General features: G+C 38.9%; 1 protein-coding gene across 3 annotated transcripts in view; it reads right to left on the bottom strand.

Moving 5' to 3' along the window:
- LOC137286455 (dual specificity protein phosphatase 16-like) overlaps positions 1-17,482 on the bottom strand; it is a 64,858-nt gene that overhangs the window by 8,827 nt on the left and 38,549 nt on the right. For all 3 annotated transcript variants that reach the window (XM_067818336.1, XM_067818335.1, XM_067818337.1), the window contains exons 4-8: positions 11,277-11,451; positions 8,496-8,686; positions 4,493-4,640; positions 4,122-4,245; positions 221-2,207 (exon numbers count right to left, since the gene is read on the bottom strand). In XM_067818336.1, coding sequence (XP_067674437.1) covers positions 221-2,207; positions 4,122-4,245; positions 4,493-4,640; positions 8,496-8,686; positions 11,277-11,451 — 2,625 coding nt within the window. The remainder of the gene's footprint in view (positions 1-220; positions 2,208-4,121; positions 4,246-4,492; positions 4,641-8,495; positions 8,687-11,276; positions 11,452-17,482) is intronic.

Raw genomic sequence — 17,482 nt, 5'->3', positions numbered from 1 at the left:
AAATTAATAAACTGAGACAAATCATAGACAGGAAGTAATCCTGTCGCCATTGTACCAAGGACGAGCATGAGACTCTGGGTTGGAAGTACACATGCAGTGATAAACGTTGTGGATGAGCAAGACATGCAGACTCAGATCACACAGTATGACTACACTACTGCACAACAACGTGACTGTCCACGGATTGCACAAACAACAATGTCCACCAGCTCTAGGATACCTGAATGATCTCCAGACTCCCATGCAGTGAGCTGTGACTGCCGCTCGAGGATATGCTGCTATTAGACTGATACGGGTCGGATGACCCACGACACCGACACGGAAGGTGATCGAAGAATGAGGATGGGGATGTGAACCTGTCGCCTGGGCCGCAGCGTCGTGGAATCTTTCCAAACATTGTGCAATCACAGTCACTACTAGCATTTCCTTCCTCCGAACTTAAAATATCGTCCAAGCTGCGAGCTTTCCGAGATGCTTCATACACTCTGGTCCGTAACATAGCACTATTCATTGCAGCAGTGATTTGTTTATACACTTCTCTTTCAGAGTATTTGCCCCACCTGAATTTCTTCTCTGATAAAGAGTCACTTTCTGAATCCTCCTGTTTTGATTTCTTACTGTTCTGTAACATGTAAGCCTCTGATGTGTCATCCTGAGACGCACTGCCGGAAGTCGGCGAGTCTTGACAGTCAGAGCCAAGGTCGAAGGTAGGATAAGTAGAGAAGGCAATACTGTTGGGGCGTACCATTGGTCGCTTTGCCTTGTTCTCACGAGATCGTAAGATGACCTTGGAGGTCGTTGCCGTTGGTGATGTGACACTAGATCCAGAAGAACTACTACTTATGGACATGGGTGAGGAAGGTTCTAAAGATTTGGTCTCTGACACTGGCGAGGTACTTGAACTGGGGGAACTCCGAGATGATGGCTTCTTGGAGCGTAACACAACTTTGTTGGTGACAGGCGAGGGCACAGATGCACTGCTGCTTGAGCTAACACTACTGATGGACATCGGTGATATTGGTTCCGAGGATTTAGAATCTGTTGAAGCTGTGCTGATTGGTCGCTTTGTGGCTCCTGCCCCTTTATGTTTGCCTGGGCTTTCGTCGCTAGCCAGACATGGAGTGAAGCTGAGTTTGTCAAGTGAGGTAGCTGGAAAGTTGTGAACCTGGGACTCATTCTCCACAGTGACAGTTTCCATCTGCTCCGCAAGAGTTGGACTGAAGTTAAGTTTGGCCATTGCTGTCGTTGGTGACTGAAGACTGAAGGGAAGTCCTGAGCTAGAGCTTGCTCCTGGCAACCTCAAATGTTTGGATTTTGATAATGGCATGTTGCTTTCAGAAGGAAGCAGTCCAAGCAATGAGAATGGCTTGCTTGGTGTTGATGGTGTATTGTTCTCTGATGAAGGCAAAGATAACCCTTCAAGAGATGTAGGCCGACTTGGCGTAGATGTCCTTTTCAATGGAGATTGTATCTTAAAGCTATCCATTGAAACTGGTCGAGACTGAGGTGAACTAACAGATGGAAAAATTGGACTCATTGTCACTGGGCTGAGATTGAGTGAAAATGTCCTTCTTGTGGAACGAATCGTCTTAGTCTCGAGGGTCATATGATCCTTCACAAATGTCTTATCACTTGGACTTGAATCTACTTGCATTGATTCTTGCTGCTGAACACCCAGAGATAACGACTGAGGATGAGCGCACTTCTTTCTGAGTGTGACTGTATCCATGAGTTCACATGAGGAGGAGATGTCGGAGGTGAGAGGAAGAATGAGACAGGGATCCTCTGTCTGATTGTCTGAGCTAGCACAGATGGACACACTCTCAACACCACTTTGTGCACCTGGTCCACTTTGGTCTTCCATCTCTGATTGTGCTGCCTCCTCTGTTGCTGCTGCTGCTGCTGCCGCTGCTGCTGCTGTCTGTGTCAATGGAGCTGCAATTTTCACAGTTGTGTCTCCACACGGAAAACCAGTTTCCAAATGAATTGGGTTCTTGTTGAAAGACTTTGTTACGGGAGATGATGGACTACACAACTGCAGATCCATCACAAAGGGAGTTGGTCGATGTTCATAAGTCTTAGCTGCACCATCAGGGGATTTCTTGCCACTTTCACACAATCCTTGCCGCAACTGCTTTTCAAAGTCTAAAAGTTGCCCAAGGAAGTTGAAGTTTGGTGATATGGTTGGTCGCTTGTCCTTGACGTACCTGAAACAAAAATGAATCTGTGACAAATAGCCCCTGCTCAGAACAGAAGGGATCACCAAGTATTTCCAGTCTTCTGATGTCAGACATTCATATTGGAAAGTCCATCCTATAAAGATAACACATGTGCACATTTTCTACATTCTGCATTGAAAAAAACATTCTTGATGTTTTTTATACCAAATACTGCAAGTAAATTGAACACAGACACTAAACCATTAAGGTCCTTACTGTAGCCTCACCTCCACAAAGCAAGCATATGAAGAGCCTCAAGACCTACATAATTTCTCTCAGTATTTTATTCCAGAGAGCAAAGACATACTCTCATCTTGGTGTAAATGAATCAGGTAGTTAAACATTTTGCCAATAACTTGGTAACCACCCCCAACACAAATAACTGAAACAATGGCCCACACAGCAGAAGTTGATAATCACAGAAACTACTTCTTTCTCAATCACTGTTGGTTGACTTTTGAAAACAAGAGTCATCAGAAGATGACATATCCCCCCGGCCCCCACATACTTGAAAGCACAAATCACCTGACAGTTACTTGATGTTTTCTTAGATCAAGTTTGAATCATTTCCATGGAAGTCATGAAAAACATAAATGCCATATATCTATAAACAGCAAGTTCTGCTGACAGATATTAGGAACTTTTATAAGGAAACACACCTCTCACTTTTGAGAGACAAAGTCCGAATCATTTCCATGGAAACCGAGAAAATGCATTTGGAACTGACGGCATCAGCCGGAGGTTTCAAATGAAATATTCCCGTGCTTCAAATACTCAATAACACCTGGAAATTGGCCAACACATGATGTTTATTGACATTGTAAACACAAAAGTAAACCAAAGGGGTTTTAGTGTCTGCACTCGTTTATATCGAATACGGACACAGCAGTGAAGTGTCATCAGCTGGCCGTTTCATCTGGTTCTCATGGTAGCATCTAGAGTTGCTCATTTGTGACGTCATTCTAACTTTACGTCACAATATGATTTGAATGACATCACCACTGTTGATGACACAACAAAACAATTGTTTACTTGTCAATACGCGGTGAATAGTCTTTCAGTTTCCGGGATTCTAATACCATTTGATCATGTTTTTCAACCAATCAGATTACAGAACACAGTAACTTTTGGTTTACAATATATCACAACAACCTGTAAATAGCAAAAGGCACCACTTTCAGGTCTGCATCACTTATCTACCAAGTTTTGCAGAAAAATATTGAATGGTTTTTGAGTTCTGCTCTGGAAGCGAAGCCCATCCCTCCATTTTGAGACTAAGCCTGAAACATTTCCATGGAAATGAAGAAAATCATAAATCACAAAACCTGTAAAGAGCAAAAGGCACCACTTTGGGATCTGCCACACATATCTAAGAACTTTTGCTGATGGATATTACAAAGTTTTTGAGATGTTCTCCGAAAACGAAACACACCTCTCACTTTTGAGACAATGTCCTAAACGTTTACTTTGAAACCGAGAAAATAATAAATCACAAAAATCTGTAAATAGCAAAAGGCACCACTTCAAGTTCTGATTGATATATCTACCAAGTTTTGCAAAAAATATTGACCGTTTTTTTTAGTTCTGCTCCGGAAACAAAGCCCACCCCACCATTAGACTAATACCAAAAATGCCAAAACTGTGTAAATAGCAAAAGGGACAACTATAGGTTGAGATTATTATATCTATGAAGTTTGGTCTAAAAATATTGAACGTTTTCTGAGTTATGCTCCAGAAACAAAATGATTACGGACAGGCGGACGGGCATACGGACGAACAGACAGACAATGCGTTGACTATATCCCCCCAGATTTCATGCCGGGGGGATAATAAATCTAAACAGGGATGGGTTAAGAAATAGAGTTCCTGTTACAGTTATGTCATAATGACAGCACAGTTTACCTGTAGGCGTCGTCGGAAGACATTTTCATGTGATCCATGATGTAAGCAATAGCAAGTGTGGGTGAACGGGAGATTCCTGCCAGGCAGTGCACCAAGACACAGCCATTTGCCTCGCGCACCTTGTCTGAAACATAGATGTAACCATTTATGCTGGATTCATACTTTAAGATGTCAAATGTGAGAATTAAAGATGCCAAGTGACACTTGTATAGACGAAACTTGTCACTTGTGGCAGTGGGACCACATAATGTGCCCATGGAATTGGCACTTACGAATAATGTGTTGTTGAGGTTATTATTATTAATTATTATTATCATTAAAGCAATCAGAAGGATTATGGGACAAGTGTTTCCTTCTGTACCGTAACTCACCAATGAACTGGAATGCTTGGTAGAAATATGGCAGCAGCTTCTCACTGTAGTTGTCATTGACTGGAATGCGAAGGAAGTGGCCATCTTGGACAAATGGCGGCTGTCCACAGTTGGTACTCAAGTTGAGGATGTAGTTAATCCCGTTTACCTGAAGGTAGGAAAATAACGTGAGAACTGACATAAAGTATTATTTAAAGTAAACTGTTTTTCTTTATTTCTTGCATGTTCTTTTCTGCTGATTGATATGGAAGAATGTAAGGACAGAGACACAATGCATGCCAGGCTCTTCATCCACACAAATACTAATCATCACTAGCAGCCACTGTTGCCTCACAGTCAATGATACTACCCAACTACCCTACTACCCAACTAACAATAGCCATATTACTGTGATTTTATGACACACCAAACAGATTAATTACTGACCAGTGCACAAGAAAGGGTTTTCAGGATGCAAGCCAAATGTTACGTTCTGTATTTTCAGTCTGTATACAGGATCTCAGTTCACTCAAAGGACTCTCACTGATGACTGGCAGCCGAAGTATCAAAACATTTCATCAAATTTGATCGAAGAGTGTCCTATCAAAACTTAATGAAACTGTTATCATACACCAAAGACCAGAGTTCATATATTCCAAGAAATACATCCTGCAATGATTCAGAAATGCTTTGAACTGAAATCCTCAAATAGTCAAAATGGCACTTTAATTAAGCAAGCAAATATTGGCCTAAAATGTTGTGTTTTCCATCATCTTGATCAATAATCTCCTACACACGTATCTCAATGATCAGCCAACAATTGGCAAATAACTGACAATTTATGTTCTTAGAGTTCATTCACTTTCCATGACCCTATCAACACAGGATATGTGCGACATTCAAAGGGACAAAAAGACAACAAAATGTGTCATCATATAAACATATATTGCTGTTTGTGGGAGACAAAATACATAACAGACATGTTCACACCGTTCACGCACAGAGTAAGGCAAAAGAGTTAATGGGACAAACAATGACAGTTACACTCCAATGATGGATCACTGATACAGAAATCTGAATGGAAAAACTATATGAAGACCACACCCTGACACAAATGAGGAAAGAAAATAGCTGAGAGTAGACAGACATCAACAGTGATGATTATAGTGTGTATAGTTCTAATGAAATACATCCCAACATGATGGCTCAGAAATAATGGTTAGAACTGCAACTTGCAGGAAGCAGTGAATACTTAAAGAGAGGTAATGCTAGAATACGAGCAACACGCCAGGGAAGGAGGGATGACAACATTGAGAACACAGCTCCAAGACGACCTTATATGACAATGACTCACCACACATCTATCACCCACAGGTCAATGCACCGTGGCTGGTTACCACACAGTTACCTCCCTTATCCTGTTTACACAATTGTATCCTACTGGATTGTCAGTGGTTATTGATTAACTTATAGCACAAGAGTTGAAGGGCCCACTTAACAAATGTTGCCATGAAGTGATCTGTGTCAAACAACGTCTACCATACTCATCACATGACAAAAACAATCAAATAAAACACTGAATGTTTTGTCGAATCAAAAAATAGTAATCTGTAAATGAAAACTGCAACAAAACACACTAATATCTGAAGAAAAAAAATTACATCATGAAAATACATGAATCCATGACACATAATGTTGACCAGTTTGTCTTCTGATTGTTAATGCATGGCACATGTAAAACTGTACTTTTCTTGCTATTTTAGATGAAAGCAATTAACTTAGCAGTACAGCTTTACCACAAGCTTCTCAATCAAGTGGTAACATATTGACGTGAATATTGCTCATCAATGCTATGCGATAGTTGGATTGATTTCATTTCTAGATTTTGCCGCAGCAGCGTACAGCTGTGAGATATGAGTCATCACCGCAGCAATTCTGGAAAAACTCACATACATGAATGAGCAAGCTACAAACGCAGGAATTACATCAGCTGTGTTCATATCATCTCCATATTCACATTAACGTAAAGGAATTAACTCCTTCATTGATAAACAATACACTAAAAAATAGACACATTGTACACGTTGATTGGGTTACTCATCCAAATCAATACAGATAAACTGGTCACACAATAGTTTGACTTCATGCCTATTCACATACAGAAGTTGTCAAGGACGACCAGCTTCCCCTTTAACAAACAACTCATGTATGATTATGATGATGAAGTGAGTAACGAGTGCATGAACACCCTGTATTAAACTAGCCACTCCTCTTTCACAATGTTACCCACGTAATTCACCACACGCTTTCGTCATGGTTGGGCGACTCTGTCATCAGTTGTACTATGCAACCCATGGGTCAGTGAACACACCATTCTGCTTCCTTGTACGTTGACTGACCTACATTCACAGTCATTTCGCTAACGTTCTCATTGAGACGACAAAATAGGTGTCAACACGGTTCTATATACAGCATCATATGTGTAGGTATACGACAGCATGAGTTGGTTACCGGCAGCAGCAAGCCGTATTCTTGACAAACACTAAGGAGACATAGCAGTCGACAGCCACAGAAAGGACATCAAACGGCATGCTGTGATTCTCAAACACCTAAATGTTTTACCGCAATTTTCTCAATAAAAAATTTATTCAACAGCGTTAAAAGAGAACATCTGATAGGTCTGAATGTCAAATGTGTGTGGGTGTGATGTTACAGTCTTGATGACACATCATCAAATGATAAATGATATATAACATCGAAACATATACTACTCAACACAAGATAAGGACACTCAATTCTTTCATATGACTTCAGACAAAGTGACAGATGAACAAGTCATATGAAACAAATGAGGTGCTCTTATTGTGAGCAATTGCTATGTTCCTCTCTAACAACTGGGAAACACTCTTGGCATCCTCCACTTTTATACACTACAATTTTCCAATGCATCAGTTTGATCAATTAAACTGTAAATCTGCATACTTGAAAATATGCTGAAAATGTCCATTAACACAAAAAGTGAGTGAGCATGGTTTTAGGCGTCTTGTAGAAATATTTCAGCAATATCATGACAGGGTACACCACAAATGGGCTTCACACATTGTACCCATGTGGGGAATCGAACCCGAGTACTCCCTACCACCCCATTAACACATTAACAAACAAATCTTAATGTACACATACAATTCTTGTTGACAACTTTGATTTTCTAGATTTATTATTTAGATACATTTAAAAGTCATTATAATGATTGTGCTGACAGGACATCATATACTGAAAGATAAAGGCAATGGTTGTCATCACCCTACATCAGTTGTTATTCAGGACCTATTTACATAACAGTCGGCCAGTAAGTGATGTGGTAACTTGTTCACTTGTGTAGCACTAGGCTGAATGATGGGAACCTACAAAGCTGACATATGCATAACCTGCAAAACAATCATCAAAGAGACATGTTACCTATGTCCACTTTCTAACAGTTCATACAGTCCATGTACTTATATCATCAATATTAAAGGACAACTGACTATTATTGATCTCTTACAAAAGTACTACCAACAACTGCTGTATAACTCAACTGCATCATATCATTCAACACCCACGTATCTTGCAACAAGTGTTTGGTGTGAATATGAACAATGTACACCACTGCCCTATTCATAAAGCTCTGCTGCAGCTACAATAGTTGTAGGAGTTCAGTGAGTGAGTGGGTGGGTGAGTGAGCGAGTGAGCGAGTGAGCGAGTGAGCAAAGACTTCCCAGATTGTAACCATGTTGGAAGGAGAACCAAGTGTAAATAGGAAACACTTCACCCAGTCAGTTACCCACCACACTATGAGAGCTACCATAACAAAGACTTAAAGAATGAAGGTACTGACATACAAGTGCATCTCACCATCACCCCAAAACAAGGAATGCAGGATATATACATACAAAATCAGTCTCTGACTGCTAAACACATTGAACACAAGATAGCTGACTCCTGTCTTTGCTGGTCTCATTTGTAACTGATCAATGAGTTCTACCTGAACTGTTTCCTGAGAGAGAGCATCTCGCTGTGAGCCCAGGTAGAGGAAGGGCAGGATACGTGTTGGTCCGATGTTGGTTACAGGGAGACAGGGTTGAGACAGCGAGGTGAGGGGGGCACACTTGTAACTGCAGCTTGACTTGCTCTCACACAGAGAGGGGTGCATAGCGTGGAATGCCAGGAACCCTCCTGCAACAAACAAACATCAAACTGCCTGCAATCACCAGGAATACACAGTTTATTGTGAGAAGACATCATTTGTAAGAAGTCCATAAATATACAGATGATAATAACTTTGAAAACACCTGATAGAAATGAAACAAGTCTTAAATATAATACATACAAACTGCACCTGTACAACACCTGCCAAAAGATACAATATTGTTTGTCTGATGAAACACCGCAGCTGTAACATGGTGGGTTTAGTTTTTACATGAGTTTTAGCAAATATTCCTGCAATACAATGGCAAAGGGGACACCACAATGGGCTTCACATACTGTACCCATGTAGGGATGGACCCCAGCTCTTGACATGACAAGTGAATGCTAAACCACTAGGCTACACCACTGTCCCTTACACAACATAAATGTTCAGTTTCCATAACCTTGAAAATATTCAGAAGATATAATGAAATGTTCATATTTAAGAAAAGTCACAACACTGCAGATCATTCAGGGTACTCCAGCTGCTTAAGGCACTTGATTCAACTCTGTAAGATGTTTAAAGTTTCATGAAGTGCACTACTGAGGATACTTAGGCAATCCTACCAACATTCAGCATCAACAGACATCAATGACTTACTGCCAACAGAAGTTAAGTTTGAGACATGTACAAGCCCCTCATGACGTATCATAAACAGCATTTTAGTTATTAGTACCCTGATTTATGTGCGTGAGCATGCTTGTGTAGTTAATTTGTTCAGGTTTATTCATCATACAATGAGGATTCAGGACTTCATAAACCTAGCTCAGATATAAGTGAAAGTGACACTTAAGCAGTTACTGTTATCAATACCCTGATTTCACTGTCAGCTGTTTCCATAACACCTAAACAACCAATAACATACATGTGTTATCTCAGAAACAGAAAACAACAGCATCTTCTAGAATGAGTTTACTGTGAAAATAATTCCTCTGCAATTGCAGGCAGCAAAATACTGCAAGACTTTTATGGAAAACATTTTGAAAAAGGTAGTAAATAACCTTTTTTTGTAGTAATGAATAAGGTTAATAAGTAATGTCACAAGTTATATTGGCAACTTCTAAATATAACTAAAATATTCTTTGAAATGAAACCGGACAAAAGTGCACTTTTTCAACTTAACCTCACCAATTACATCATCAAAGTGATATTTTTTTAAAAGGTTACATAAACAATGTAATACACAGGATACTCTGTGATAACATCATTTCCCAGAATGAGTCTGTTCTTCCTAGCTGTCTCGGAACTGGGAAGGAGGGATAGCAATGCTAATGAGGTATGACACATCCATGAAGGATGAACCACAGATATGTGTGCTGTAGGAGTGTCCATCTGTGTGGTCAATATGATCCATATCTCCCTACCCTGTTATACTACAGTGTTACAACACCCTCAAGTTCAAGATAACAAGCTGGATCCTGTTAGCTATTCTGTTTCAGCTTCTGTTGTTGGTGTATTTTATTATCAAGCAAGTTCATTGGATGATTGGATGTTACATTAAGTCATCATGAAACCAATCACCAGTATTACAGCAATATCCCACTGTGAATTTGTATGCTGTGATATATCACAATTTACTTCCAATCAAAAGTTCATTTCCTAAAATATGAAATAACAAAGAATTAAGGTTTTACATCTCATTAGCATAATTTCAGACACGTAGTGATTGAATAACAAAAGCAAGAAAACATAAAACAGAATGCCTAAAACATTCCCTTTTTTCAAGATTCTTCATGAAATGATACAGATACAAAATAGGGCTCCTTCCTACAATGCCATCTTACTGCATGACTGACATGGATTGAGTAGGAAAAATCCTGTTGGCACTAGACATAAAGAACAGACCCTCTTACATGTTTATGTCAGGAGATGCAAAGTGAAACACAAACTTCTCAACTTTCATAACTTAATATTCTTTCCAAATTGTTTTTGACATAGTCCTATAACCTCTGTTACAATTCCCCATCCATGAGGGCACCTGTCTGCACTGTTCGTCATATGCCTGTCTGCAACTCCCCATCCAATCACCATATCATCAACCTATGTTAGAATCTCCCCTCTGTAGACACTGGGCTTCTTCCTCCTTCCTCTCACTGGAGGTTGTGAGGCTCCTCACACCTTATCTCCTTACGCTCACGATTTAATCCATTTTTTTTAGGTGTATGAGTTAAGATGCTATTTCGGTTAAGCCATCTATCTTTGATGCATGGATTCTGGGAACACAGCAGACATCAGGAATGAGGCAGACTAGAGGAGAGGCCAAGAAGAAGTCATCATACATTGGTTTACATAACAGTTTCAATGTTAGCTTAATGATTTTCAATAAAATCTTTGAACACATAGCCTAAATGTTTTTCGCCCCCTACAAGTAAGGTGGCATTCACAAGTTTTGCCAACATCTGAAAGTTACCATAAACATAGATTATTTTTATCGGTCAGTCAGACATAAATAGCTAACACAATCAATCAAAAGTCTTCTCACTGATGAACAAATATGACTATTTTTTATGAACCTAAAAGTTCCTCATGACTCATGTGAAGTAACTTCTGAAAGAGACAGAAATGAATTCATCTTACCTTTGAGGAAAGTGACAGAGTTGTAGACAAGTGCCAATTTGCGTAACAGGACGTAGACGAAGTTGTCCTCAGTGAAGAGGGAGGGGTCCTCCGTGCACTGATCGTACACAATGACATTCCAGCTCTCGTCAATATCCACATGACATGTCTGTGCTAGCAGGTCTCTCACATGCACCTACAACAAAGTAAGCTCTCTGTACATGCATATAACCATTACTGGGTGATTCTCTCTGAATGAACTGAACTTGACATTATATATATTCCATGTTTCCATCCTGCCTGAACACTGATACTAATGGCCACCTTGCTGATATGCACTTTCATGCATCAATGGCTGCAATCATCAAATAACCACAATGGTTGAAAATAGAATGACCATAAACATCAAAAAATAATTTCAGAACTGGATCCAATTTCCCTGTCAGATATTTCAGTTTATTTTAGTTTAAAACTACTGGATGTTGGCATCCAATACAGCGTGTGTGAATCTGCAAGAGGGGAGCCATCTTTGTTATGAGAACTCATTGAAAATCTACATAAGTATGGACATGAAATAGTCATTTGAAAACATTTAATTCTCCCTCAATTCCTCTGAAAATGAATGTAACAGTTCCATGTGAAGGAACGAGGTGATAAGTAGGTGTTACTCTGGGCACTCTTGCACATCAAGTGGATATCAGATTCAGAATAAAAACAATCCAAGAAAAGGAGAATTTGTTGCAGGGATCGAATCCAATATTCCAATGAATCAAGTACATTTCTTTCTAAACTCAGTGTGATTTATGGTTTTCCTCCTGGGAAATCAAATAAGAAAATTCTAACTTTCCTTTCATCACCAAAGCCCTCGGAATCTCATTTGTAATACATACATGCCTTTCAAGTGAGTTACATCTTAGTGGAGTGTTACATCCTGGTTGAGTGTGATTGAACATCACCAAACTCTCGTATACCACAGTGTCTGATGTCACACACCAGAGCAGTTAGTACAGACTTGCCATAATCACTCCTCTTGTTCAGCACATACTCCTTGGTGAGTGTACACTTATCAGCAATATCTATGCTCATATGATCAGAATTTGGTTTTCAGAAAGTATATTCTTCAATGTGATTTCAAAAATGAGTTTTTCCAAAGTTTCCTGTTACATACTTCATGACATGTAAAAGACCATTAGGTGATGTTAAAATATTTCAGTCTTTTCAACATGAAACTTGCTTAAAGGATATATCTTCATCTTGGAAAGCATGATCTGGTATGACGTTACGAGTTTATCTTCATCTTGGAAAGCATGATCTGGTATGACGTTACGAGTTTATCTTCATCTGTATGGGAATCATGGAACTGGAGACTGATCCATCTACGTTTGAAATCAATACATGTATGTATCTGCTGGTGGGCCATGAAATATAGATGCTGTGGAGGATCGCCACACACCGTTAGTCAGCTGGACGCCGAGTTCCTACGGAAGCCTATTAGGGCCATGCTTCGGTATTATTCGGCATCTTGTATCTTGAAAATTCAACACATTATTTTGAAAATTCAACATCCTATCTCAAAAATTCAACTTAGTATCTTGAAAATTTAACTTAACTTTGTTGAATATTCAAGTAAATATCTTGAATATTCAACTGGGTATCCTGAAGATTCAACTTACTATCTTGAAAATTCAACCTACCTTTGTTGAATATTCAAGTAAGAATATTGAACATTCAACTTAGTACCTTGAAAATTCAACATGGTATCTTGAATGTTCAATATAATTAGTATTTAAGTGAAATGTTCTATGTTCATTGTATGCCTTTTCAAGACAGGATGTTGAATTTTCAAAATACTATGTTGAACTTTCAAGATAGCAAGTTGAATTTTCAACATACTAACTTGAATTTTCAAGATACAAGATGCCGAATAATAGCAAAGCGTGGCCCTAATAGGCTTCCATAAGTTCCTCCTCCATCACAGATGCTCTTTCTCACCTGGTGTACACATACACAGCACACCAGAAGTATTCATTATTAATTAATACAGCAAATACCAATAGGTCTCCTCTCCTGCATGATATCTGTGGTGCAAGATACAGTATGATGGATACACATGGCTCACAGCAATGTTCTACTCATTACCATTAAAGTGGTGCAGAGAGAATATTGAATACTTCAGCCGTGTTGTTTCATCTTGTAAAAGAGATATACCACTTGTTTTAGAAGAACTTTTCGTAGTCTGGACAGTGAGTATGTCTTCTTTGTCATGGTTCTAGCCAGTTGTCAAGAAGTTACAACACTTTCCATGATATCATTTTCTAAGCTTAGAGTTTACAACAGATTGTGCCAAACATTACAGTTAAAGATGATAAAGTTTTATGTCTTGAGTAGGTGAGTAGATGAGAGAGAGAGAAAGAGAGACACAGAAACACAGAGACAGAGAGAGAGAGAGAGAAAAAAAAAGAGCGAGATCTCCCCATCCTTCTCTAGCACTGCACTGCACCTCTAATGACAGGGGTGAGTAAGATGGATGATTTTGTCTCGACCAAATGTGATTTTGTGTGTGTGGTGATGCAGTGGTTATACTTGTGTGTGTAGTGATGCAGTGATTGTGTGTATACTTGTGTGTGTAGTGATGCAGTGATTGTGTGTATTCTTGTGTGTGTAGTGATGCAGTTACTGTGTGTGTGAGCATGCTTGTGTAATTAATTTGTTAAAGTTTATTCATCATACAATGAAGATTCAGGATTTCATAAACCTAGCTAAGATATAAGTGAAAGTGACACTTAAGTACAATAACTGTCAAGACAATGTAAACATTCAGACTCCTTTGGCACAAACTCTACCAACCACAGCAACTTATCAGTTTGCACTCCATAAACTTTCTGATATATCACTTACAATGTCTCTCAAACATCATCACCACCACCGGCTTTGATGTGGTTTCTTGCTAGGCTTAATGAGCTTTGTGGTGAGTCCACACAGACTATTAGTACACTTGGCTGGGCGTGTGATAGTCATAAGGGCAGGGTTGCACACCAACTGTCAAGACTTGCCTGTGACTCAGGCTCTCACCGTGGACAATCAATCATAAGAAGATAACATAGGCATCAATGTCATATCAATATTGTCAGGCTCTTTGGTCCTCAAGGACGACTGCCATTTTGACATATATCCATTATTAATGAAGAGATATGATAAAGCATACATCACAAAACAAAAAATATATTTGGGAAATATGTTCCAGATCAAGTTAATGAACAAAATATTTCCATAAGTATTGAGAAAATGTGTTAGAAATGATGTTTCTTTGAAAAATCCTGATCATTGTACATAATCCTGAAAGCAATTCATTTTTACTTACAGCATCAAAATACATGTTCAACATCATTCGAAAGGAAGAATCCAATCAAAATACATGAGAAATTTCATTTTCTTAAGTCTGTTGCAATGTTTAAACACATGTATATTGACAGACTCGGCCAAAACCTTCAGTAAAAATGACACTGACTACAACATAACTGACTACTGAATCTGAAACACTGACAGCATTCTATCATTTTTGTTTATCTTTCAGTAAACTCTTTGTCAACAAGTACTTTGACTGACACATTGTTTGACTGCCAACAGTAATATTACAGACCTAGTTTCCAGGTGAACACTCAATACCCAAACATCACATGCCACATTGATGACTACAAGCATATATTCAAAGACAACTACCTGAGTTTTATGGCTTCTTTATGAACCCAGGACGTAAGCTAAGAATGCCAAACAACACAAAAATCATCATGCAACTATGCATTTTATTGTAAACTAAAAAGAAGGAAAGTTGGAAGAAAGTCATCCATGTCTCAAAAGACAAAACAGTATCTTTTTCAAAGTCTTTCTTAATCACTCCAACTGGAAAACAACCAATGTTTGTGCACTTTTCACATGACTGGTGGCAAGCCACTTAACCACTAACATCCTTGTCATGTTTTACAGTCACGCTACACAACTGCATGCATCCTGAACGATAGTGAGATGAGTCAGCAAGGGTTAACACTCTGGTATGTGAGACAGAGAATCACTACAATTTGTGATGTCATATGTCAGTAATGTCCTCTCTCTTTAGTCATAACCCCAAACAAACGAAAGGTCTTGTCAACATATGTGTTTGTTGAAGTAATACACTGCACACAGCGAAAACAAGTGCGCTAGCCTCAAACTGGACGATCTGCAATTCTAGTCATGTTGCTAGTAGATTTAAAATTCAATTTCTAGATTGAAATCTCTTTATTTAATTCCCTTCAGTCATTTTAAACTTTTCTCGTAATCTACATTAGAAACCAAGTACATCTAGACTGGTCTGGCATTTCATTTTACATTCAAAATTTCCATATTTCCAGGATAGATTTCTCCATGTTTCAACAAAGTTACCATGAAAAGTTCATATTTCCATGTTCGCAGTGGTGTGTACCAAAGGTCATGTACATCCAGCCTAGTGTGGCATTTTAAGTACAATATTTGTCACTTACAACAGAAAGTAAGTTCATCAGGTTTATTCATTGTTGCTAGGTCGTTGGCTAAAAAAACCCCCAACATCACAATTTATATTTTGGGCCTGTTAGTCAACATTCCAAATTAATGTGAAAAGGTAACTTGTCTGATCACTGATAACATACAAGGGCTACTCTCAACAGCCTGGAAGTTTACTAGCCCACATTCCTTTGACATTAGCCAAAGCTGGTCTCAATACCAACAGGTTAACTGATGGGGGGTAAGTACATGTTTCTAACATGAGGCTGTGATTCATCTCATTGGTGGGTAAAAACAGAGCTGACTGGACAATGGTCAGTCAACGTCATGTGACCAAACTTACAGTAACTGACTAATGCTTTCATGTTTTGGAATTGATTAGTTTCAAGAAAATACATTATACAAACACTGTCATAAAATTGTTTCACTTTAAGACAAATGTTACATATTTGTTTTGCGGTGAAATTTCAGTTTTTGCAAGTTTAACATATCAATACTATATTGTCCAAAAAACTGCCATTGTTTAAACCTTCTCTTTCAAACATATGGAACTTGTACTTGGTAACATGATACAATAATGCCTAACACTTGGTGAAGTACTGTACATCAGGATGTTCCTGTGGGATTGCAAATATGCCAAATGTGTATAAAACATCTCACATTTCCACACCAATATTGTGATGGTGAGAGTCACTTTTTACCCAGCAGAAATACTGTCAAGTATGTCAAATATGACGTCAGTGAAGCTGATTGAATTAACAAACATGCTATGTGATGCAATTCCCTGACATCTGGACACCAAATGCACCTAACTTGCACCACAAGAACTGCCTGGTGCATGCTTCATGCATAGGTGAAAGGCACACAACCTTGACCCTGATAACACTGAGCTCACACTGTCAATGTTTGACATCCCACAATCCACTGCTTCACTACTCAAGCACTTAAACCAATGTCAACATTCATTGTTTTTCAATTACACATTTTTTCCAAACTCAATACTTTGAAAATGGTTGAAAACTAGAACCTGTGAATAATCTTTTACACATGTTTAAATGACAATCCAGTCACTAACTTCTGCATCACAGTAAGGGAAACTCGAGGTCACGTGACTAAGCTGGAGCAGCAGTACATGTGTCATCTACTGTAAAGACAGACGGTTATGTCTCCGACATTCCCCTTCCAGATAAAGAATGCTTATCTCCACAGCTGTACTCATTCATGACGATAAAAAAATTACCCACTCCAAAATAGTAACACAAGGTATACATTTCTACCAAACTTATCTAACATTTTAAATATGAATAAAAAAATGGTCCATTCATAACGTAAGATTTACTTTCAGTTGAGCATATCATTGGCTCCATGGTGAGAATGGCAGAAAGCCAGACTGATTTCCACTACTTGTAGACGGCTTCCCCAGAAATAATTTCACACTGGCCACTCTAGCTCCATGTTGCTTCCACGATATTCATAAGTCAACACTGTGCATGAGATGTGTACAGCTCAGTTAGGTGATCAGCGTTGTGGGGAAGCTCTTGCGTGTGGTAGTCTGTGGAGCAGGATGTGATGTCTCAGATCCACAACACACATAATATGTACCTCAACTGATGAATATAAACATTTATTACACAGCACATAATGCTGTGGTGAAATGTGCATTATTTTGCTTATCTTCTGATGTACATTTGATGTGATTAACCTGTCTT

Source organism: Haliotis asinina, chromosome 6 (genome assembly GCF_037392515.1).
Source record: "Haliotis asinina isolate JCU_RB_2024 chromosome 6, JCU_Hal_asi_v2, whole genome shotgun sequence".
Lineage (NCBI taxonomy): Eukaryota > Metazoa > Mollusca > Gastropoda > Lepetellida > Haliotidae > Haliotis > Haliotis asinina.
Note: the sequence above shows the minus strand (reverse complement) of the source record. Positions and strands in the feature narration are given on the sequence as shown.